Source organism: Panicum virgatum, chromosome 6K (genome assembly GCF_016808335.1).
Source record: "Panicum virgatum strain AP13 chromosome 6K, P.virgatum_v5, whole genome shotgun sequence".
NCBI classification, from domain to species: domain Eukaryota; kingdom Viridiplantae; phylum Streptophyta; class Magnoliopsida; order Poales; family Poaceae; genus Panicum; species Panicum virgatum.
The window spans coordinates 38,182,875-38,207,644 of record NC_053141.1 but is presented as its reverse complement, the minus strand read 5'-3'; the positions used below and the strand labels follow the sequence as shown (position 1 = coordinate 38,207,644).

General features: G+C 44.8%; 2 protein-coding genes and 1 long non-coding RNA gene across 3 annotated transcripts; 1 reads left to right on the top strand and 2 right to left on the bottom strand.

The window, feature by feature from the left end:
• Positions 1-3,212: 3,212 nt before the first annotated feature.
• LOC120639208 (transcription factor MYB77-like) lies at positions 3,213-4,080 on the bottom strand. Its single transcript, XM_039915201.1, has one exon. It carries the CDS (start codon positions 3,970-3,972, stop codon positions 3,328-3,330), a length of 645 nt encoding a protein of 214 aa, XP_039771135.1. The 5' UTR covers positions 3,973-4,080; the 3' UTR covers positions 3,213-3,327.
• Positions 4,081-10,853: 6,773 nt separating this feature from the next.
• LOC120639207 lies at positions 10,854-11,284 on the top strand. The gene is made up of 3 exons (XR_005661324.1): positions 10,854-10,883; positions 10,959-11,132; positions 11,211-11,284. It is a non-coding gene; the product is annotated as an uncharacterized LOC120639207 (long non-coding RNA).
• Positions 11,285-13,500: 2,216 nt separating this feature from the next.
• On the bottom strand, positions 13,501-24,368 carry LOC120712519 (1-phosphatidylinositol-3-phosphate 5-kinase FAB1B-like). The gene is made up of 11 exons (XM_039998322.1): positions 23,250-24,368; positions 20,979-21,677; positions 20,536-20,689; positions 20,076-20,420; positions 18,679-19,527; positions 18,269-18,603; positions 18,077-18,200; positions 17,828-17,998; positions 16,291-17,703; positions 15,250-15,516; positions 13,501-14,322 (listed from the first exon to the last, which is right to left on the bottom strand). The coding sequence occupies exons 1-11, from the start codon at positions 23,912-23,914 to the stop codon at positions 13,999-14,001; spliced, it is 5,346 nt and encodes a 1,781-aa protein (XP_039854256.1). The 5' UTR covers positions 23,915-24,368; the 3' UTR covers positions 13,501-13,998.
• Positions 24,369-24,770: the final 402 nt, after the last annotated feature.

The following is a 24,770-nucleotide window of genomic DNA, read 5'->3' as shown; positions in this document are numbered from 1 at the left end:
TTTGGATCCTGTCCGTCAGATCTCGATCTGATGGCTCAAGGCGGCTCGGATCTAGATCTAATCTAGACCGTAGGCTGCGGATCGAACGGTGGGGATCCATCTGGCGCGGATGGACGGCGGCGCTTGACCGCCGGCGGTTCTGTTCGCTGCGGCGCGGCGCTAAGCTCGCCGGAGTTCGTCGAGCCCGACGCTCCGGGGGTCAAATTGGCCTGCGCTCGAGTCTAGGGGGTTCTACGCCGCATGAGTAACACACCTGAGGCTATATAACGGTGGATTAGGGCTCGGGGCGGGATGCTCGACGGCGAAGGCGGGTCTGGGCGGCGGGGAACGCCGGTGAGCTCGCGTTCTGCGGGATTCCGGGGCTACGCCTAGTATTCTCTAACGCAAAAGACCAGGGGAGCGAGATGCGGCTTACCGATGGCGCAGGGCGGTCGAGGTCGCAACGGCGGGACGACGGCGGCGAGGGCCGCGGGCGACGCTCGTGGGGCCTGGTGGCGAAGCCGATGCAGGACTCGGTGCGGAGGGCAGCGGGCTCGGGAAGGACCCTGGCGTCGAGGCGGAGTCGGTGCGCTGCTCGGCCGGGGCTCCGGTGTGGCGGAGCGGCGTAGCCGCGGCGGCGCAGAGCGGCGGCACGGCGGAGTGGGGTGGTGCGGCGGCAGCTAGGTTTAGGGGCGGCGCTGGCGTGGAGGATGGGGGTCCAGGGGTGCGGCTGGGGTTAAGAAGGGCAGGGCCGGGGATCTCGGCGTGCGCGCCCGAATAGGAAGGCCGGCGAGATCACCGGGCCGGGGATCGTGCCTGGCCGTTGCGCGGCCGGGAAGGTGGAGCTGACGGGTAGGCCCGGCTGGCAGCGAGAGGAGAGCGGAGCGCAAGCCAGCGCGCTGTGCGGGAGGGCGGCTCACTGCGGCTGCCAGGTGGGCCAAGGACGGTCGGGGTCCACGCGCCAGGCGGTAGGAGGCGGGAGGCTGGGCCGGGGGACACGGAGCAGGCCGAGCGGAGTGCGGGCGAGCGGGCCGCGCTGGGTGACTGGGCCGCCGGGATAGGGAAAGAGATGGGCCACGGGGGGAAAAAGGAAACGGGTTGGGCCAAGCCGTTTCTTGGGTTGGACTGGGCTTTGGTTTTTCCTATTACTCTGGTTTTCTCTCCTCTTTTCCTTTTCTATTTCTACATCTATTTCTTAGCAAAACAAATCTATTTGAATTCAAACAAAGTTTGAATTCAACAACTCTATGCACCCAAGCCAAGCAAATAAAATAAATGCTCCAGCATGATGCAACAACAAAATTTAACCTTAGACAAAATTTTAATTACTTGAGGAACAAAAATAGATTAGATGCAAGACTAACACAATAATCCTTAGAAAATTAAATAAAGTCAATTAAATTTATTGTAAAATGCTGGAATTTAAATTAGGGTGTTACAGACCCTACCCCCTTAAAGAAATCTCGTCCCCGAGATTTAGCTGGGCTGGCTAGCAAAGAGATCTGGATATGTCTTCTTTAGCTCATCTTCTCGCTCCCAAGTAGCCTCAGCTTCACTATGAGCAAAACATTAAACATGATGCACAAATAATAATGTACTATGAACAAAATATTAAATATCAAGAACATTTGATTATATAGGATAAGGAAATGAATATCGTGAATAAATGGTTCAACATCACCGAAAAAGGGAACCAATAATTTAGCATTGCAAAAATATTAGTTATGCACAGGCAAGTAATTTTACATGAAGAAATAATATCTACTCCCTCCGTCCAAAAAAATAAGTCACTCTATGATTCAAAATTTGTCCCAAAAAACAAGTCATCCTACCCTATTTAGAAAGTGAATGTGAATGCAAGAATCAATTAGTGCCAAATATGGCTAATATATAGGGGCAAATATGGTTATTTTATTTTCTTATTAATTTGTCTTAAAATTTCTAGGATGACTTGTTTTACGGGACGGAGGGAGTACGACGCAAAAAGTTATTCTTATAGGCATAGATACACATGACAGTTGGGCCTCCAGCATGCGCGCCCCCGCTTGGCCGGACGCCGAGCTCGCTTGCTAGCCCGGCCCGCCCCACACCCCACTCGCTGCCGGGCACATCGTAATTGAATGGCTTCACATGTACAGGTAATTCTTCTTTTCAAAATATTTAGAGACGTGTACCAATATCAATTTGGTTATACAGATATAAATAGGGGTAAAATGGTCTTTCATGTGGCAATTAACATAGTTAGTGCTTAAAACTAACGGAAGGGTCATTTTAGGGAAGAAACGACATTATGGTGTCATATAGAGAACTTCCGGGAAAAAAAGGACAAGCAAAGGGATATGTAAGTTTAGTAGGGCCATATAGGGAATTTTCTCAACAACAAATCCTCTTTCTGCTCTAATTGGTCATTGGTGAGTGATTAATCTGTTACTTCACGGCTATGTTGGATGCTTAGATTTGTAGGTTTAAACTTCTAATTCCACTATTTATTTTCTCTTATAATTTAGATGTTAGAATGTTATCTAAGAAGCATTTGTCGGGATCTCAGAAATGGGAAAAAAAAACAAGATGAGAGTTCATTGAATCGCAAAGCAGTGTTTACACAAGTTCTTTCAACCTTCAAGTAAACAGATTTAAATGAAGATCAAGGGCAGAAACCTGATCAAATGCAGGACATGATCATAATTTAAATAAAGAAATGTTGTTCCTAATGATTTTGCACCAAGAAATACTCGAAGGACTTTCTTTTATCAAGGACTGAAGCATTATTGTTTTTGAATTTGTTGAGCTCAATTATTATTTGAGGTAATCATACTAGTTTTATTTTGCCACTTTTTAGTTTGTACTATCGACATTGTTCTTGGAAATTAAAATATATCATTAAAACTACTATCTCTTTTATTATGTTACAAATAAATAAATATTTAACCTAAAGGACCTATAACGTCTGCTCGAGGGCCCTCGAAATGGTGGAGCCGGCCCTGATCATGTTTGTACATCGTTTAGGAGGTCTCTGAGATCGCATTTACTAAATCAAGGAATGTGCTAAAGTGGCACAGATGAAGATGCACCTTATAGCTTTTGACCGCAGGATCAGTAATCTGGCTCCACAAGCCCGAGGAGCAAAAGCAAAAGATTTGGAGAGTTCAAGGTGAAATTTGGATTCTAGAAATGGACTGTTCCTCGCAAAAAGCTAGCCCTGAGTCCCTGAAATTTCGTTAGGAGACGACTACCTATTTTAGTAGTCAAACTATATGCTAGCTTACTATACAAAAATTTTCACCCCCGGTGCGATCTGAAGTGGGAATGGCTGGCCCATGGACGAGTAGAGAGCATCTCATTTTCATCTCAGAGAAACAACCGAAAAACTCTGCGGTTCGGCGGCGGCCGCACGGGCCCCAGGCTCAGTGCCAGCTCCGCGTCGCTCAGCCCCGGCGACCCCAGCGTAAGGCCGATCGACGCCGCGTCCTCCTCCTCCGCCTCCTTATCCTCCTCTCGAACGCCCAACCGATCCGCCGCATTGGCCTCCCTCATCTCCCCGGCCCTCAACGGGAACAGATCGAGGCACGCCGGGGCCGCCGCCTGGTCCTCGGCGGCGTCATCGGCGGCCTCCTGCGCCGCGGCGGCGGGGCTGCCCTGCTGCGCCTTGCGGAGCGCGGAGTTCCAGCGGTTCTTGACGGCGTTGTCGGACCGGCCGTGGAGGTACCGCGCGATGGTGGCCCACTTGTTGCCGTGCACGCGCTGCTGCTCGACGATGCGCGCGTCCTCCTCGGGCGTGAAGGGGCGGCTGTCCAGCTCCGGCGCCAGGTGCTGGCACCACCGCAGCCGGCACGACTTGGCGCCGCGCCCGCCGGCCACCGCGCCCGCGATGGCCGCCCAGTTCCGCCGCCCGTGCTCCCGCACCGCCCGCCGCAGCGCCTCATCCTCCTCCGCCGTCCACGGCGTCTTCCTGCAGCAGTCCGTCTTGCCCTCGCCGCCGCGCTCCGCCGCCATGCGCCCGCTCGGTACACGGGGGAGATCGAGGGCGCGGCACGAGGTTGGGTTAGGTTACGTCGCGCCGCATCTCGCCGTCATATATATGCGGCGGCGTAGGCGTTGGTGCGTCGCGAAACTGGAAACGGAAATCGGAACAGCGTGGGATATGGAAGGTTGGGAGTGGAGGGGTTGCCTTTTAAGTTCCAACTCAGTAGCCGTGCGTTGCAAAATAAAATAAAATAAAATAAAATCGATTTGTTCAACTCATCATTTACTAACAAGAAATCGAATGAAACAAATCTCCTGCACGGCTGCACGGCACCCACATATATTTATTGATACGATGGGTAGTTTCTTTTTTTTTAAGGAATACAGTGGGTAGTTTGGAACAAGTGGATCGTGTGCAATCATCTCTTGTTTATGAACAATGACGAGAGAGATGATAGGGTCACAAGGACGATCATCTCTCGCATCTCATATATTTTTTAAGCTCCAGTGGATGAGAAACAATCAATGTAATTTTTTTATGTCGTTCTATGTCAAATTGTTCCTTTTTTACCAGCAATTATTTTTCTTGATAAATCAAATATAAGACATTTTTTGTGCCTTTCTAAAAACAAGAGATAATACTATTATTAAAAATTCTTTCATTAATTATTACAGTATACAAACTCAATGTTTACTATTCACTACCGGAAAACCCAAATTTGCCGAGTATCTCGGCCTTTACCGAGTGCCAGAACACGGGCACTCGGCAAAGATGTGGTTTGCCGAGTGCCACACCACGAGCACTCGGCAAACATCTGCCACACGGCATGTCCGAGCTTTACCGAGTGCCGGCCGTCGGCAAAGAATGACACTCGGCAAACTGTCCCCTTTGCCGAGTGTTGGCCCGGCGGCACTCGGCAAAGCCGGCGCGCGTGCCCAGCACGCGCGCCGCCCGTTAGTGGGGCTGATGGCGTCAAGTCTTTGCCGAGTGCCACCACCTGGCACTCGGCAAAGGGGGTAGTTTGCCAAGTGCCTTCACTTGACACTCGGCAAATTTTCTTTTGCCGAGTGCTGGAGCTTAGGTACTCGGCAAAATTGGATTAAAAAAATTTTGGCCTTCAAAATTTTTTGGTCCCTAGTTAAATTTGATAATTTAATCCCTAGTAACATAAAAAACTTTTATTGATTGGTTTACTATTTTCTGTTAATTTTTTGTTTGCGGGGAATAATCGTTCGAAGTTAATATTAAATTAGAAGTGGGTCAAAATTTCGAAATCAATGAATGGAAATTTGATATTTATGTACCAGAATCAAAACCGATGCCGTATGCGCGAAAGAACTTAAAAGTTGAAGCATCTTTATTAGGAAACTTGATCATAAGCGTGTGCACGGACGTTCGGAAAAAACCAAAAATAGCATGCAATGTCTGAAAATCATGGGAATTGTGCAAAACTGTTAATTTCATGCGAGGATAGAGTGGAAAAAATTGACAGCGTTTCGGACACATGACAATGTACGCCGCTCACAAGCCGGAGAATCTCCGAAGAAGTTTCGGAGAGATGTGTAGTATCCGGTTGGATTTGTGGTTGAAATGAAAGTCGCATATGATTTTCAATGTGAAACTTTTTATATAGATAAATAACAACAAAACATGTGTCTTGTGAAAATTTGGTTAATTTTTGAATTTTTTATCTATATATTAAATTATTTTTGGCACATATTGAAAATCATTATATTTAGTTTTAAGTTGATCTTTAAACCCAAGAAATAATAGGGTTTTTTGCATGAAATCATGAACCATAATTTGTTGTTTTATTTTGGCAAATTATTTAGTTGGTAGTCACTAAATTTTTTATACATACCTCATCAAAACGAATTTGTTGATATAAATTCAATTCGACTTTAGAAACACATGAAATAATAGGTTTTCTTGCATTAAATCATGAAACTTGAAATTCAAATTATGTTAATTTGAGTTTGGAATAGTTATGCATGAAATAATATGTTTTTACATTATGTTAATTTCAGTATCATTGCTTTTGGAACTCGGTTAAAATAAATAGTTGTCGAGTGCCACCTGGTCCGGCACTTGGCAAAGAAATGAATCAAATTTTTTTAAAACCCTTTGCCGAGTGCCGCGATCTGGCACTCGGCATAGGTGTAGTTTGCCGAGTGCCGCCGATCTGGCACTCGGCATAGCCATAGTTTGCCGAGTGCCGGATCCAGGCACACGGCAAATAACGGGAATAATCCCCCGGCGCCCGATCCTTAACTCATTTATTTATCCACGCGCCCCGGTCCGCCACGCCTCCGCTCACGCCCCCGACCCATCGTGTCGCCCCGGCCACGCCCCAACGCCACCGCCGTCGCCTCCACGCGGCCGGGCCACCGCCGTCCCGCGCGCCGCCCTGGGCCCCTCGCTGCCCGTGGCCGGGCCTCCCGCCGCCGCCGCCCCGCTCGCCGCCCGCGGCCCCGTGCCCCGCGCTGCCCGCTCGCCGCGCGCCCGCGGCCCCGTGCCCCGCGCGCCGCCCACAGCCGTCGCCGGCTTCGCCCCGGGCCCTGCGCCTCCCCACCGACACCCGCGGCCGGCGCCACCACCGCCTCGGCTCCGCCCCGCCGCCCCCCACCCCACCCCACGCCAAGGTAATTAATTTGTGTTTTTTGTTAATTTATTTAGCTTATAGTTTATTAGTTTAATTAGTTTATTTAGAATATTATTTATATGTTTAGTTAGTTTCTAAATATTTAGTTAGTTTTGAAGTCTGATTTAAATATTTATTTAGTTTTAAAGTCGTAGTATATTTTCGATGTTTTTTAGTTTATTTAGGAAATCATGTTCGTAGATCGCGTAAACTAGTTAGGCGTCTCCCGTTCGGAAGAGATACGAGTGGAGATATGCAGTTTTTTCTGCATATCTTTAATCGTATCTGTTTCGAATTGTCCACGCTTCTTTGGACAGCCCAAGGATGCATAGATGGGGTCAGGTTATATGGTCGGCTCCGATCCGAGTCAGAGTTTCGGCATCACCTCCCTGTTGTTCTTGGGATACACAATCTCCCTTTCGGGACGTGTATCTAGAGAACAGCGGGGAGGTGCTGCCGAAATTATGTCTCGGATAGGATTGGATCATGGAAGCTGACCGCATCTACGTATGGTCGGGTGGGATTAGGACCTATCCTTACCTACTAGACTAAGCCGAATTTTGATAGTAGTCGCTGATATCTTGGAAGATGGATGACCGTGAGTGGATGTACACCGGCCGGGTAACTCGAGCTAGCATGACCAATGAATGGATTGAGAAGACTAACGAGTTCTTGGAAGGGGCATGGGCGCAAGCCGAAGGGTCGAGGTTCATGTGGTGTCCCTGCAAGAGTTGTGGAAACCAGAAACGGAAGACAAAGAAGGTCATGGGAGAACATCTTGTCAATTATGGATTTACGCCAGACTATACCCAGTGGATCTTTCACGGTGAAGCCCATCGTATGAGAGACGAGGTCGTGAGGCAACGCATCGATGAATGTGATGTTGCTGGTGGGATTGGAGACATGTTAGACGACTATGAAGAGGCACATTTCGGTGAAGGACCGCAGGAGGAGGAGCTAGAGGCAAGCACAAAGGAGTTTTACGAGATGTTGGAGGCGGCACAGAAACCTCTTCACGGCCAAACAAAGGTTTCTCAGCTGGACGGCATTGGACGCCTTATGGCCTTAAAGTCCCAGTTTGGCCTGAGCCGAGACACCTTTGATAGTATGTTGACCGTTTTTGGGAGCATGCTTTCGGAAGATCACATTCTGCCCAAGACAATGTATCAGGCGACGAAAATCCTTAGTGCACTGAAGATGCCATATGAGCAGATACATTCTTGTCCTAATGGGTGCATCTTATTTAGGAAAGAGCACGAGGCTGAAACTTACTATCCAAAATGCAAAACCTCAAGATTCCTGGAGGTGGATGCTGGTGATGGTCAGCCTAAGAGGCAGCTCACGATTCCTGTGAAAATTGTACGTTACCTTCCGTTCATTCAGATGATCCAAATACTCTATATGACCGAGGAAACCGCGAAACAGATGACATGGCACAAAAAAGGTGTTCGATACAACCCAGATAAGATGGTGCATCCCTCCGACGGTGAGTCATGGACTCATTTTGATGAGATTCATCATGAGAAAGCTAAAGAAGCTCGTAATGTACGTATTGCGCTGGCAACCGATTGGTTCAATCCTTATAGTATGATGGCCGCATCGTACTCATGTTGGCCCGTGTTCGTTATTCCCTTGAATCTCCCCCCCCCCCCCGGCGTTCTCTTTCAACGACAAACCATATTTGTGTCGTTGATTATTCCTGAGCACCCAGGAAATAAAATGAGTGTTTACATGGAGCCTCTAATCGATGAGTTGATCAAAGCATGGGAGGAGGGGGTGTGGACGTAAGACCGAGCGACAAAGACAAACTTCAGAATGTATGTGTGGTACCACTACTCTCTGCATGACCTCCCAGCGTATGGCATTTTCTGCGGGTGGTGTACTCATGGAAAGTTCCCATGCCCAACATGCAAGGCAACTCTGCACTTCATTTGGTTGAGAAAGGGGGGCAAGTATTCATTGTTTGACAAACATCGACAATTCCTTCCTGTTGACCATCCATTTAGAAGAGACATTAAGAACTTCACGAAAGGTGTCGTAGTTACACAATCTGCACCACAGATGCTGACGGGTGCCGTGCTTCATGCTCAGATAGATGCTCTCCATGTCAATGATGCAGGTGGTTTTGTGGGATATGGCGAAGAACATTCCTGGACTTAGGTCTCTGGCTTGTGGAGGCTTCCCTATATTAATGATCTCCTCCTTCCACATAATATTGATAGCATGCACACTGAAAAGAATTGGGGCGAGGCTCTTTTTGGAACTGTCATGGACATTCCTGATAAGACGAAGGACAACGTCAAGGCTCGAGTGGATCTGGCAACGTTGTGTGATAGACCAAGATACGAAATGAAGACTCCGAGACCAAGGAGACAATGGAGGAAGACTCCGGCGGATTTCGTCCTAACGAGGCCCCAAAAAAAGGAAGCACTAGAGTGGATCCAAAAGTTACAATTTCCAGATGGGTATACAGCGAATCTGAGGAGGGGAGTTAATTTGACTACGATGCGAATCAACGGGTTGAAGAGTCAAGACTACCACATATGGATTGAGCGGCTTCTTCCTATGATGGTTCGAGGCTATCTCCCTGATAATATATGGCGAGTGTTGGCAGAGTTGAGCAATTTCTTCCGCCAGCTGTGTGCTAAGGAGTTATCTCGGGTCGTCATTTTGGACATCGAAAGAGTGGCCCCTGTGTTGCTATGTAAGCTGGAGAAGATCTTTCCACCCGCCTTCTTCAATCCGATGCAGCATTTGCTTCTACATCTTCCGTACGAGGCACGGATGGGGGGGCCTGTGCAGTACCGTTGGTACTATCCAATTGAGAGATGTCAGAAGGTCCTTCGAACGAAATGCAAAAATAAATGTAAAATTGAAGCTTCTATTGCAGAGTCATATATTTTGGAGGAGGTGTCAAACTTCACAACCAAATACTATGGTGCTAATCTTCCCAGCGTGCATAATCCACCCCCTCATTACAATGCTGGCGATAATGAATCGAGTCTCAGCATCTTCCGAGTACAACTTGGAAGTGCAAGTGATGCAAGGTACAAGACCTTGAACCATGAAGAGTGGCGCCGTATCATGCTATACGTGTTGACCAACCTTTCCGAGATGGAGCCGTATATTGTGTAAGTACTCAACATTGTGCCCAATTCACGAGTTTTTGTTTCACAAGTTTTCACTACTTAGCATCCAACCCCCTTTGTCATTTTTGATACAGGGAATTTCAACAACTATTTTGGCGTCGCTCAAGGGCTCCAACCACGATGGAAATGGAGAGTCTTCTTAAAAATGGCGCGGGAAATTCACAACTCGATTTCATTTATTGGTTTCAACAAAAGGTAGTCTTGAATTCATAGTTCTATTCCATTTCGTTGTCCTCGAACTATATGACAAACTATCTTGAATACGCTTGCAGGGCCAAACTAATTCATCCATGAGTGCCGAGTTGCGACAGGTTGCCGATGGTTTTAGCTACAGGGTCAAGTCGTTTAATGTTTATGACGTGAATGGATATCGCTTCCACACAATGACATACAGGAGGAGGAGGAGCACGTGGAAGGGGACGAGGAGGAGGACGAGGAGGAGGCCGAGGAGGGGCGGCAGGAGATGAGCGGGTGGTGTGGTTGCGTGGACCGTCGCAACTCCCGCGACGTCCGATACCTCTAGCGAGACGCCCGATGATTCGGCCACTAGAGCCTAAGTAAGTATGTTAGTACTTATTTATTATGCATTACATATATTTAAAATTGCAATACTAACTAAAATTTTACCTTAAACACTCTTGCAAGGGGGTGGTTTTTTGTGCAGCCTGGTGAGCACAAACGGAAGCCCAATGGTATCTTGGGTCTTTTGTGCCGGCTGCACTTCCCCGGGCTCGTGATACATGCCGGGGTGCTGGAGCCGGCATACACATGGGACCACTACATGGCCAGCCCGGACGCTACTGATCGCGAAGGAAGGAACTTTACCACCAAAGCGAGGTGGGTGGTCGGGGAGTTGTGGGTAAGTCATCCTCGCACTAAATTGTTAGAAATATCACATTATGTTTCAATTTTTGGAATAATGATTGCAATTATCTTGTGGGTATATATGCAGGATTTCTACGGGTACGAGGAAGGCTATGAGGCCCGGGCGAACGAGCGGGCACACCAGGCTTGCTACAAGCTGGTGAAGGACGTGCACTACGAGGCGCGTGTCCAGGCCGTCATTGTGTACTGCGCCGAGTTCGAGAAGAGGAGTGTCAAGAAACCAGCTGCAAGGGACATTTTTCTCACGCGAGACCAGTACTTAAGGGTAAATAAATGTCATATCTACTCATTTTATTTTGTATTTGATATTACAATATGTCATGCACTTCATTACGTTTAGGTGCCTCCGAACTGGTGCGCAAACAAGGCCGAGTGCTGGTCTATGATGGTGGACAAGTGGATCAGCGAGGATTGGGCCCGCCAGCACGCCTTATGCCGGGAGCGCCGCTTGATGATGCCGGGTCCGGCACATCATCAAGGGAGCCTTAGCCTCAGCGAGTACAAGAATACTTGGGTAAGTTCACTAATTTCTTCATTCTTTCTAAAGCTATATTTTTAATTCTTACTAATCATCTTATTGACTTCTTGGCAGTCGGAGTCTCATCCAGGCCAGTCTTGCAACGACTTCACGGCGTACGCCATGTCTCACATGGGCAGGGCGACGTCGAATGTGGCCTACAACCCGGCGGCTCCACCAAAGGCCTACACAAACCCAAGCATCCACGCGCGCATCAATGCATACACGGAGGTGGGAAGGGCGCTCCACGGGGAGACTTGGGATCCGACCACCGCGCCACTCTCTGGAGAAGCCATCATGAGGGCGGGACAAGGGAAGAAGCACGGGCGGTACTTGATCGCCAACAGCTTGGTCGACACGGCGAGTACGCCCAGTCTCTCGCAGCTTAGGGCAAGTACCACCAACTCGACCCCGCCCATACGCCCACGGCCTGAGACTTTAGTGGCCAGCGTGCACCAGAGACAAATTAGTTTAGATTTAGTTGCCGTTCTATGATTAAAATGAAACTTTGCTTCGTATTGTAACATGGAGGTTTAAATCTTGTAGGCCGAGATGGAGGCTAAGTTTGAGGAGGAGAGGAGGTGCCGAATGGAGATCGAGGCCAAGCTGGAGCAGGAGCGGAAGCTGAGGGAGGAGCAGTCGGTTATGTTGCATAGCATGGTCACCTGGATGCAAGGACTTGGCGCGTCGATGAACTATGCGACGCCGCCTCCTCCCTTCGCCTTACCAGCTCAGCCTTACTTTCCTGTAGGACCTTCTGACACTCCCGTGAGTATGCTTTGTTTGTAGATATTAATTATTATATATTTGTTATTCTTACTCAAATTATGTGTTTCTATTTGCAGAATCAGTCGTGGAACGCATCGAACGACCCTCCTCCGGACCAGAACTCGCCGGCGGCTCCGTGGCAATCTTGCCCCCCCCCCCCCGACCGTGAGTGACACCTGCTCGTAGATTGTACACTATGGACTCTTAGCATGTGGACATATTTTATGTATTGGACTTTATATATGTGATGGACTCGTTCTATGTGATATATGTGATGGACTCGTTCTATGTGATGGACTCGTTCTATCGGACTTGTGAGATGTGATGGACTCGTTATTTGTATCGATGCTATTCTCGTATTTGTCAATTATATATTTATTGTTATAACTGCCTGTAATGTCCCTGCATTTATATATATTGTTGTTGTATTTATATTGAAAAACAGAGAGAAAAAAATGTGTCAACTTTGCCGAGTGCTTATGCAAAAACACTCGGCAAAGTGGCCTTCACATGTCACCAGAACACCCACTTTGCCGAGTGCTAAAGTCCTAGCACTCGGCAAAGATTTGAAAGTTTGCCGAGTGCCAGGACCCAGCACTCGGCAAAGCGACCACGTGGCGGGACCCTGAGCGGCCGTTTTGCCGAGTGCCTACCGTTAGGCACTCGGCAAATATTTGAAAGTTTGCCGAGTGCCTGCCGTTAGCCACTCGGCAAAGATGCCGCCCAGGGTCGCGCCACGTGGCTCCTATGCCGAGTGCCAAGGCACTCGGCAAAGACTTTGCCGAGTGCCCGAAATCCGACACTCGGCAAAGACCACTATGCCGTGGGAGGCTTTGCCGAGTGGTGTTTGCCGAGTATTACACTCGGCAAAGAGTTTGCCGAGTGTAAACTGTCCTTTGACGAGTGTAACCGGCAGCAAAGCGGCTAAATCCGGTAGTGATTCTCATGTAACAGCCTATAACAATTAATATATCTACTATCTTTCTTCTTTTTCTTTCCGGTCCAACCCCTCCCCCCTCCAACCCACGTGTCTCTATTTCCATCGACATCTTTACCCTCAAATTCGCTCTCATCGAAAGCCACCACGCTAAAAACTTCATTGTGATGTCCAATCTTACATAACTATTCTCTACTATACGCGGCGGATCTAGCACCCACCTTCCTCGAGCTTGATCCACCTAGACCATCTCTCTAAAAAAAGAGAGGATAGATTAGAAAAACTTTTTAAATAAAATATAATATTAGGAGATAGTAGATTGTTACCTGGTTTATCCACGGCCTCCATCCAAATTACAAATAAGTAACTTTTGAATTACATGTTGTTAAACAATTCTAAAATTTGATTATAAATTCATTTTTTAGATTAATTATAAATTCATTTTGTTCATATTGAAAATGGTATAAGAGATTTGCCTCGGAAAAGTAACTTATATATTTACTTTTTTTAATAATTATATTGTGCTAAAAAGTACTAAGTGAAACTAATAATACTTGAGACCTCATAAGTTGTAACGAGGGGGAGTAGAACGCCAGATGAAGTTTTCCATTAATGGCTAGTTTTGGCTTCTCGTTGCAACACTTTCTGCGAATCAGCGAGTTCTTTCGGAAGAATTTATGAATTCCACATCTGCCTGAAACTAATTTTGTTTTGTTATTATCCCCCCCCCCCCCCCCAAATGACAGACGGAGAACTTAATATACAACGGCCGTTTACAAAAAAACAAAAGAATTCACCTCCCTGCTCATTTCTATACATCCAACCAAAATTAAGTGATGACGGTTGAGAAGCAATGACACTATGAACTGATTTATTATAGACCAAAGATGAGGAGGACCGGGGGGGGGGGGGGGGGGGGGGGGAGTAAGACTAGGGCATAATTACAGTTTCGAGAATATACACATCCGATGCTTGAGAGGGATTCAATGATAAGATCGGATTTGTGCCAATTAGCACAGGAGAACGCCGGTCCAAGTAGGAAGATCACTTTGAATGCCACCTGGAGTAACCAAGCCAGACTGACCAGTTCAGCAATCTTCACGACAGTAGGACAAAACTAGCATCACCAATCCAACATAATGCACATAAAATCTCTTATCATTCTTGTGAAGCATTTTGAGAATCTTCTTCACAAATATTTGATGATGCTTTGCTCGGATTGATTATTGCAGGCATCCATTGCTCGGGAATCACAATAAAATAAGCAGACATAGCTTTTCTAAACCGCTTCTTATATTGCATAGGTGAAACAACAGTTGGTGAGCCGTTCTTCGGCCCACCAAGAATGCCAGAAGATTTTACCCATGTTTCAAGGTGCTTGTCCCATGTATACTGTCTCATAAAATCAATAATTCCCAAGACCAGTTCATGTTTCTCCTCATCAACTCCCACAAGCAAGGAATAATCCATCACATCAATTCCCTGAAAGGACAATGGAGCTCATTAATGCATCTATGTATAAGGCTCACAGTTTACGATTTAGTTTTAGATTGTATTTTAATTTGGCATATCATACGCACTAGCACATCTACCTATAGACCTATTGCCTTTTTTTTTTAGTCAAAACCTATTGCCTATTGTTGGTCTCAAGCGAACCTTACCAAGTCCTAGGAGGTGGAGAAAAAAGTACAGTCAACGGCTACAATATATCAGAAAACTGAAGACATAGTCCAACTATGTCTAGTGACTTGTCATTGTGTGACTCTGACTGCTTAGAAACTTGTAAGGATCAGCGCTGCAGTGGTGGAGTCAAATATCCAAGTCAAAACGACCAACATGGCTTAACATGCTATTAAAAGCAATCAGCTCATTCTGGCGTTTGCTATTCGCAAAGCATATAAATGACAGCAATGCAAAGGCTTGTAGCATGTGATTTGCTTACGGTCCAAAAGCATATTTCACTCAGGGCCATGTAAATCAAAAGCCAAAGTAAAGTGGAAAGATGCCAAGTAGGTCGATACTTCATTATCTGCAAAGTTTACATCGTTCCCCTAATACTGGAAAGGACAACAGGATCTGAGATCTTCTAACTTATACTGTATTAAAAATTAGCATCTGAAAAAATAAGGTCAATCTCTCTAAGGCTCTCACCGTATACTGGAACTATACAATAATTTGAGGAAAATAAATGAACATAGGTCGGACAAGTCATGAACAAAATGATATAGGCCAAAAGAGGATTAAATTGGAAAAAAGAAATTGAAAATAAGAACGCTCCGTTTATTGTCACGACCATGAAAAAATCAGGGCAAAGATTGTTGAACACGAAAAGGTGAGGTTAGAAATAACCCTGGAAGCTGCTACATTTTTAAAACCATTGATGTAAACAATAAATTGATGCAAACTTACAGCTAGAAACGAAGTATCATTCCAAACAGCCCTCTCTAGTAGCCGCTTCGCCTTGTTCCCAACAAAAATTGGTGAAGTTGGCATCGCCTCAATTAAATTCTGGTCAAGAAGGACCTTGTTGCTGCCATTTGAATCTGCATTATACCTTGACCTTGAAGATCCCTTGAGATCATACAGCCTGGTGATATTCCGTCCAAACAAAAGATTTTCCATCACAAGCAAATCCATCTTTGACTCCTTGCCACCCTTCACATGCTTAATTGTAACCTAAGGACAGCAGGTCAAAAAAGAAAATTACGCCTTCCAGTCAGGAAAAAACTGACAACTTTTACACTTTGAAGTTAAGATGCTGCTTTGACCACTAAATTTTGTTCATAAAATACTGATAATAGGCTACAAGGGAATAATGGTATGCAACAAAAGGGGCTTATATCAAAGGAACTTGTTACAAGCAACATCTTTAGTTAAAATTAATACAACTTTACTGCACATATTCTTAGTACTATTTTCAACAAAAGGGATTATATCTGTTTCTTGCTAATGATATGCTATAGTACCTGTGGCTGTGGATCTGATCCCAAACACCAAGGACTTATTATACTCAAATTTGGAGGTTCAAAACATAAGATTTAATTTGTGGCAAATTTGGTGAATAGTTGATTTTAACTAAAGAAGAATTCTAATTTGAGTCTAGATTTAATCCTAGAATTATCAAATGATTCAAGGAGGAACGCAGGGATCCAATGGGATACAATAATACATATGACTTGCATACAAAAAACAAAAGATGCCATGCTTGATAGCCACAACTATGTTTATAAAAGTTTCTGGTTGATTGATTGCCAGTGCCATTTTTCTTACAAGGTGCCTACTAATATTGAAGGACCATAATACAACAACAACAACAACATAGCCTTTTTTCCCAAGCAAGTTGGGGTAGGCTATTGAAGGACCATAATATTGCATTAAATCAATGGATGGATGAATTTTTTTTCCCACAGATGATGTGTAATAACACTGAAGAAAGTTTAAAGAACATACCTGATAGATCCCCAAAATTTTTGCTAGGCATGTAGGACTTCCGGTGCTTATGGACTCTGACAGATATTTAAAATATTCCGGGCCAAACTTTAGGAATGATTCAAGCTCTGTCTTGGTAACTTGCTTTATTATAAATCTATCATCCAAAGATTTCGCGAAAAACACATTGCTTTTACCACCTTGTGCTCCCCATTTCTTGCATCGACTGATAGACCTCAAAAAGTCAAGCTCAGATGGACAGCAAGACTTTCTCAGTGCTTCAAACTTTTTTGCATAATAGCACGTCACGTTATATTTGACTTTCCCAAGCGGCCCACCATCTTCAAAAGAAACACTCAAGTGCACCTGATTACCTCCAGATACTGATGGAGTTACATCATAGTGGGATCCAAATTCATCAAATAAATGAAATGGATTAAAATTTCCTGAATCATAGACAGGCAATGGAAGAGAAGAATCTTTGTCTCTACTTTTTATGCTCTCATCAGACAACTGGAAGCAGTACATGGGTGAAACAAGTGCATAAGAAATAACACTTGTTGGCTCATCATCAAATACTGGGATGACAATATCATTAGCTCCAGTAGGCAGGAAAAATCTTGCCCCACCTTTCTGTGATAGCTCACAAAACAATTCAACGTATTTAGGAGTGTAGTCAGTCAAGGAAGCAAATCTCAGTGGTGAACCAGATGTTGTGTTTAAGGAACTGTTTGATGTCATATAAGGCACCTTAAGCCATCTAAGTAATTCTTCTGCTGCATCACCAGATTGGACAGTGAAATTATGGGACGGTACAGCCTTGGCTTGACTTTTAACATCAACTGCTGTGCCTTCAACTGAATGTAGTGGTTTTGCCAAGTTTGAATCGGGGACAGGTCCATTCTGACCTCTCCATTTTGCATCCAATGTGTCCGGAATATCAGTAGTAACTGGGAATTGTCCATCAGAAACAACCCTACGTACCCCAATTCTGGATTCTTGGTTATCCAATTGATCCTTAACATCTGCACTGGTAGCATGATTCATCTCTGCAACATTCCTCATGCTATTTTCATTAGATTGATTGGCATGGTTGAGCCCCTCATCTTCACCATGAAGTGAGTGACTAGAGCTCTGCTGTAACAACCCTTCCTTAGAAATTGAAGGAATTTCTATGACCTTTGAGCCCTTCTCTAACTTTGCGGCTGCACTGGCACCAACTGATTTATCACTAAAATCACAATTCCCACTTCCAATCCGTAAACCAGCGAGTGCATCACAGTACTTGCCACCAGAATTTGCAATGAATTTCAGCCGTTGGTCCCACAAGTAACACAGAAATAATAGATGCCTCCTTAGTTTGTTAACCTCAAGAATATCAATGAATGGTTGTCCTTTTCTCATATCATTTTTCAGTAGATTCTTTAATGACTCCTGGGAGATGAAAATTCCAATAATCAGAATACAGATTTACTAACGAAATTCTATTTGTGCAGACATATGTAGGACAGTGTTCAATTAATAAAACGTTATATAAAGAAATCCAAAACTACTTAACCATAAAGTCAGCCTTCTCTGCCAACAGGATCTCTTCCAGTTCTCCAATATTTCTTCTCAACTCGAGAATCTTCAAGTTGCCATCAAAAGAACCTGTAATTGGCCTTCCTCCTGAAATTTTGTGGAGTGCATTTAGAACTTCAGAGAACAAAAGTTCAGCTGAGTCATCCACCTGAATTATTGACAATCAGCGTCAGCGAGATGTTACTGCATACAAAGGCTCATAACATTAAGGACATATGCGCATTACCTCTTTTGCTTCTTGTTCTACCCACTCCTGATGCTGGGAAGTGAAATCAAGTTTCGGTGGTGGTAAATACACAGAGTGGACCTTAATTGATGCATATCGGAAGCAAGCAACCATTTCGCCAAAGCTGAAATACCAACATGTAAGGCACAACCCTTAATGATCTGATAAGATGGAAAAGAGGTGAGAATGTACCCATAAAAGCGAAGGCAATCCCTGTGAAGCGAATGACCACAGCTGGCAACCCTACTTGCTGCTGCATGATTTGAAAAACTGAGTTCCAAAAATTTACCAAAAGACAAGCCCCAGGCAGCATCAGACATCACTACTCTTTTAGTTGCTGGAGGGAGCCCATTAACTCGAGGACAGCGTAAGCATCTATGCCACATCCAAATTCTACCATCATGTTCACCATCACCAGGCAACTTTACTGAAAGTTTCCTTACTGATATTGTTAAGCTGCCTTGGGGGTGAACATAGCAATAAACATGGGCCTCTGGTGGCAGCTCACAAGAGTGGCAAAGGTTGCTCTGAACAAAAAACGAAAGTTAAGAATAATATGAGGTTGTAAAGCAAATATAGATGTAAGAAAACCTCAGTCTAACCTGATCAAATAGCTGGTCACGCAGAAACCTGCCTAAAGGTTTATCAAAGTTACCATAATATTTTATGCGAAGAAGGTGTGGCCTCTCACACAGAGTTTCTTTCCAAACACAACGAGAAGATAGAGAAACCAATATACTCTGATTATCAGCAGGAGATGCTGGAATTTCATCTGTTTTGGCAACTGAATTATCATCATGAGAAATTTGTACATTCAAAGGAGCAGCTGGCATATCTGCTACCTTGTCACCAATCTCGGAATTCTTGGTGGATGAATTATCACTCTTAACGGACAACAAATTTGTAGAATGAGAAGGCAATACACCGAAGTCATTAACCAATGCATTTCTGGTGGTTCCAGGTTGGCTGTCATGTAGATTCATTTTTCTATTCACATCTCTAGTACAATCAGGACAATGGCATGAAATGTTTGAATACTGAACCAAGGGACCAATAGACGATTGAGAAGAAGCATCCAGCAAACAGGTAATGTGTCCATTTTGGCTATTGATTTCATCATAATGAACTCCCAATGATGTTTGTTCCATTCTTTTATTGCTATTATATGTCAAATCATCATTTTGCAAGTCATGTGCTTGCAGGCTACTGTTTGGTGATGAAGCACTAGGGATTGATAAGATAGGTATTGTCGAGATCGATCTATCAGCACTGGAAGGTTTATCTGGCAAAGCAACAATAATTGGAGACTTCAGCGGGAGTTCTGGGAGAGTTGCACCTTCATCCACAAGGAATGATGTTTCAAGAGCCAAGTGATAGGCTGCAAATACTCCATACTGCACAACATGCTTCACTTTTTTTAGCTCATCACCGTTAGCACCTTTGAGCAAGATCTGCAGAAAATTAGACATAGTTAGACATATGACCTGTGGCAGCAGCTTATTTTTTATTATGCGCTTGTTTCCTGACAGAAGTAATGCAGATCATTTATCTGTATCTGCATGAAGTAATGACAGAATTCCTAACAAGCATTCAAGGAACATATATATCCACAGTTAAACAAAAACAAATTTTTTCGTAGAATGAAAATTGCTGTTCATGGACAGAGAAATTATTCCATCCAGGTTTATTGAACAACTAACACATCAACCCCAATTTCATTGACCATTTTCAATGATAAAACTTCCAATCTCCGTGCTGAACTGACTACTTCAAATCAGTTTAATTTAAAACTTTTCCCATATCATCAAAATTTAAGTGAGGGAATTAGGTGAAGTATATGGTATAAGTAAGTGTTTCTCATTCATTATGCTGTTTCCAGTTACCAGCAAACGACCTTGTGTACCCCTTAGTAATTAAGTAGACAAAGCAACAAAGTTACCATGCTGAAACATGAGAAGAAACATAAACACTATAGCTGAGAGAAAAAGTGAATACTTACTGTACAACCAAAGGGTTTTGGACAGCCTTCAAAAAACATGAGAGTCTTCAACATTTTCTTCCCACCTTCTCCAGCAGTCCCATGTTCTTCAACATACTTCTCTACATGGAATAAATCACAACGCCCTAGCTTTTGGGACGACAAATAATCAATTGAGGGAACTATTTGAGCACCAGTGCAGCGAGATATCCTTTCCAGCAGTGGCCTTTTGATATTCAGAACTAGTGAAATGTTTTTCTCTAGAAATAGATCCTGAGCATAACGTGACACAGATTTCTCTACCAATACAACACTTGGTTGGTGTGCTTTGATCTTCGCAACAGCCATTTTCAAATAATCTGTTTCCTGGAGTCAAAAAAGAAAGTTATGAGAATGCAGCTGTCTACAACCCAATCAGCGTGCTTTCTGTTTACAACATACATGATATGTGTGAAAATAGACTGAGATTCACAGGATATACCTGCTGCAGTAAAGTATCGAAACTTGAAAGCAAATTTGATACACGCTGATATTCGAGTGCACCACCAAGAATTAGGATTTGTGGCTTTTCTTTTTTTGATGACATACGCCGGTGAGCAACATTCTTCTTACAAACAACTCCTTTTACTACGAAACTGTAAAGGAATTTGTGGCGAAAAAACACAAGTTTGAAATCAACGAAATGCATTGACAATATTATATTATTCAATATGAAATTCAAAATGCAATAGATTAAAGGGAGACAGAAAAGAAAGTTCAACAGCAAGTGACAGCAAGTGGCATTAGAGGGCATTTGAATTACAGAGCATTCAATTGGCATAAAGTATCAGGTTACAGCAGCTCAGAAGTATATAGATGTAAAATTATTAAAATATATGAATTTGAGTTTTGATGCATGGAAATCGGAAGATAGAATCTGTTTACCTTTCACTTGGATGACCACAAGCCAAGCATTTCACCTTAACATAGCCACCAGGATCCATCTGACCACCTTTGCTGGTGGTATCTGGTTTCAAAAGAGATGCAGCTTCCCAAGACAGAGAGGTAACTATATCTAGCCAACTCCCTTTGCCAGTTTTATCAGTTAAGGGTACCTTCTCAGCCTGAAGAAGTTGAGAAACTAACGCCCGAAAATGGCCATCAACTATGTCTTTCATGGCTTTCTTGTGTTCCTCGGCCGATTTATCTCTACTTCGACAGTGCCCACTGCCAAAGCTGCTTGAGCGTTGATATCCCCACTCTCCTGTGGCATCCACCCCCTCATCATCATCACGTTCACCATCATGATCATCCTCTTCGTCCTCAGGTTCCGGAGGTACCCAAAGTGAGCTATTGTTTTCAAAGCCCACAGGTTCATTATCCAACACTTCCATGCTATACATGGAAGAAGACCGAGCATTGCAGCACTCATCAACACTATGATCTTCATTCTTATCTGCTCCCAAGGAATCAATTAAGGCTGTTACATCTTTCCTTGGGGATGTCGATTCTTTTGCATCATCACTGCAATCAACTTGATGGCCATCAAAATACATAGGTCCATAATATTCATCAGAATTTTGCAAGTGTTGCCCTTCCAAATCTGAATTGAAAACTGCATAGTCATCATCTTCATCGTCACTCCTAACACAGACAAAAAAATGCTAGATTAACAACAGGAATGCAACTTGTAATTCAAAATAAAACGTTCCTATTACTTTATTCATTTTGTGCATGATATTACTATTCATTATAGCTATGAAAGATAAATCAACCAATGCAAGAAATGAAAGTAACGTCATGAATCTAGCTAAATCACTGGTCCTCTAAAGAAAAGACACATTACTTGGTAAAGGAAGTGAAAAGGATAAAAGATATGATGAACTCAAACTGAGTATCTTTCATTTTAAGGAGAGTAGGGGACCTAGTAAGGACAAGCAAGTCAGGATGTCAGTATAATGGACCGCACGGCATCATGCATATTATTAGTGAGATTGAGAGGAGAAAGTTGACAGGATGGCGATACCTTAGTTACCACATTTCATCTTCTAATTAATCCAAGGGATGATTATTAATAATAACTAACAACCAATTCCAGTCGCACATTGCTGGTTAACCATCAGTCAACAGCTTATGAATTTTCCTATGCTCATTTGGCACTTTCATGTGGAAATTTCAAAATGAACATTAGACTGCCCTTGTGGTATACTAAAATGAACCAATATGGACCACAGACAACCAAAAGTAGTAACTGATACTAGATCCAGAAAAACACAGTTGATAACTACTGCTATGCAACATAGGAAGTTGAGGTCAAGGACCTGACCGTCCTGATCCTATGGCGTGTGGTGGAGACGGAGAGAAGCACTTATGGATACACAGGGAGAATTGGAGAGATAGAGAGAAAGGTGAAGGAATATATCGATATTTATAGCTTATTTGATTTCCAATAAATAGATTATCCCTCCCAGTAGAGATGACATCCAAACAAATCACAGCAATCTAATTTTCAAACCTCCAAACAAATCTCAGCAATCTAATTTTCAAATGAAATGTATCTCCTACGAAGATCTTGAGCCTTGTGGAGCACCCACCACCGGATCCTAGGTAAGTAGGCATTAGTGCAGCTCCAAATAAAAGGGATATCATAACAGTTGATCTAATGTACTGAGAAAAGCCTGATACCAATAGCAATGTCATTAGGTAGGCAATCTCCAGACAAAATATCCAAAAGGTTCGAGTAGCAGGATTTTTTTTATGTCAAAGCATCCATAGAGAAAATTTATTATGGTTCAACAATTGTACCGGACACGTGCTGGCCTAGCAGCACATAACTTAAGGCATACATGCTAGCCCAAATAACAGTAATGTAAGAATTTTAGCTAATAGTTGTAGAGAGTTGAAAATGCACCTGATACCAAAAGTGTTATCTATCCAATAAAATGCCAACAGGTTCAACACTGGGATTGTCTATGTTCAAGGATTAACAGAGAAAATACTGTGGCTCAAATAGTAAGTACACATTGTCCAACACCTCTAACCAGAACTAATATAACATGTAGCAGCATCTCACAAGCACAGACGCAAGATCCTGATCAGTCAATCAGTGCATGCATAATCTTCTTGTGGCACATAACAGCACTTCTCAATAATAATGTGACGAGTTAGCCTTCCATTTCTTAAAGAACACAACATGGACCATGGAAAGACTCATACCTCTGCACGCAAAAGTTGAATGTATCCAATGAGTTGTCCACATAAGCTGCAGGTTCCATGGTTGGAGCAGGCTCCATCACAGTCTGCTTCTTCTCAGGGTAGCCGTCATCCTCGCCGCAGTTGCCCTCGCCGTGGACAGGCATCGACGCGAATTCAGTGTAGCTAACATTCGCATAGGACGACATCTGCCCGTTTGTCCCCGTGAAGCTGGACTTGTTGCTCCCCACGCTAGCGGCGGACATCGACGGGCTGGATGGCTGCTGTGCCGCCATGTCTCCCCGCGCGGCGGCCTCCTCCTCCAGCCAGCGCTGGAAGCAGTAGGTGCAGACCCTGATCCTCTCGCCGTCCTCCCTCGCGGCGTCCCCGGGCGAGCGGGGCACGGAATTGGCCGTGCACCGGGCGCAGAACACGCGGCCGCAGTGGCGGCAGTGGTGGCGCCGGTTCAGGATGGTGAACTGCGCGTCGCAGTCGTAGCACACGCGGCAGCTCTGGTCCGGCATCCAGAAGTCCCTCGACAGGTCATGCGGCAGCGGCTGCTGCGGCTGCCCCGCCGCCGCAGCCGACTGCGAGGAGGGCGGCGGCGGCGACTGCTCGCCCCGCCGCGGCATCCACGACTTCACGGCACCGAACAGCTCCACAAGGCGTCCCTCCGGTGATCCCATCATCCACGCCACGCGCTCCACCGCCACCAGCAGCAGCCCCACCCCTCATGCTCAATCCGGCGACGCCTCAATCCGCATAGCTAGCTTCTCCCCCAAGCCAAAACCGCTCCCACCTCCGCGCTGCAACCCGCCCACCAGTACCAGATCAGATCACTCACCGCGGCAGCGGCAGCAGCAGCGGCTCACAGCCTCGACGAATTGGGCGCGAAGATTCCCACCTCCCCACCAGGAATTCGAGGAGGCTGGATCGAAGCGAAGCAACTGGGAATCGCGGAGGGGAAGTGATTTGGCTTATGAGAGAAAAACGAGATTAATAAGTCGGGCTCAGATTAGGAGGGGCTGAGGGTTCCAGAAGGGCGCCAGTAGAGCACGGGAGGCTGGAGGGTGCGGTTTCACGGGGACGGAGATAGAAAGGGAGGGGAGGGGAGGGAGATGGATTAAACTGACGCGTCTCCGTTTTTTCAAATCTTTTTCTGGATTTTGGATATATATGTTTCCTTTTTCCTCGGCTTTTTGATTATTTGCTTTCTTGCCGCCACCGGCTGCTCTCTCTCTCTCGTTCGTTTCGCTACCCTCTTTTATTGTGGTTTTTTTCTTTCTGGCATAAACCAATTGTTTCAAGAAATACTTGCTGTATTTCTTCCTCATGCGTATTCACGCTATCTTTGTGCGGTACCTAATGACACGCCTTAGAGTAGGGACTCCAACTAATTTTCTTATCATAAATTCATAATTATCAATTATTATTGTATTCATCTCTCATGTGTTAAGCTGCCGCCACCAGTTTTCTTAGGGAGTTAGGGGTATGCAAGGATTTTAGTAGTGCCTCATGTTTTTGTTATTTGGCATATTTTAATTC

Bases quoted from the DNA above. Each gene is read 5' to 3' on its own strand.
- LOC120639208 (XM_039915201.1), bottom strand. From the start codon at position 3,972: ATGGCGGCGGAGCGCGGCGGCGAGGGCAAGACGGACTGCTGCAGGAAG.
- LOC120712519 (XM_039998322.1), bottom strand. From the start codon at position 23,914: ATGATGGGATCACCGGAGGGACGCCTTGTGGAGCTGTTCGGTGCCGTG. The intron at 21,678-23,249 runs GTATGAGTCTTT...TGTCTGTGTTAG, and splicing joins TTCAACTTTTGCGTGCAGAG to GAGTGACGATGAAGATGATG. The intron at 19,528-20,075 runs GTAAGTATTCAC...AATTTTCTGCAG, and splicing joins CAAAACCCTTTGGTTGTACA to ATCTTGCTCAAAGGTGCTAA.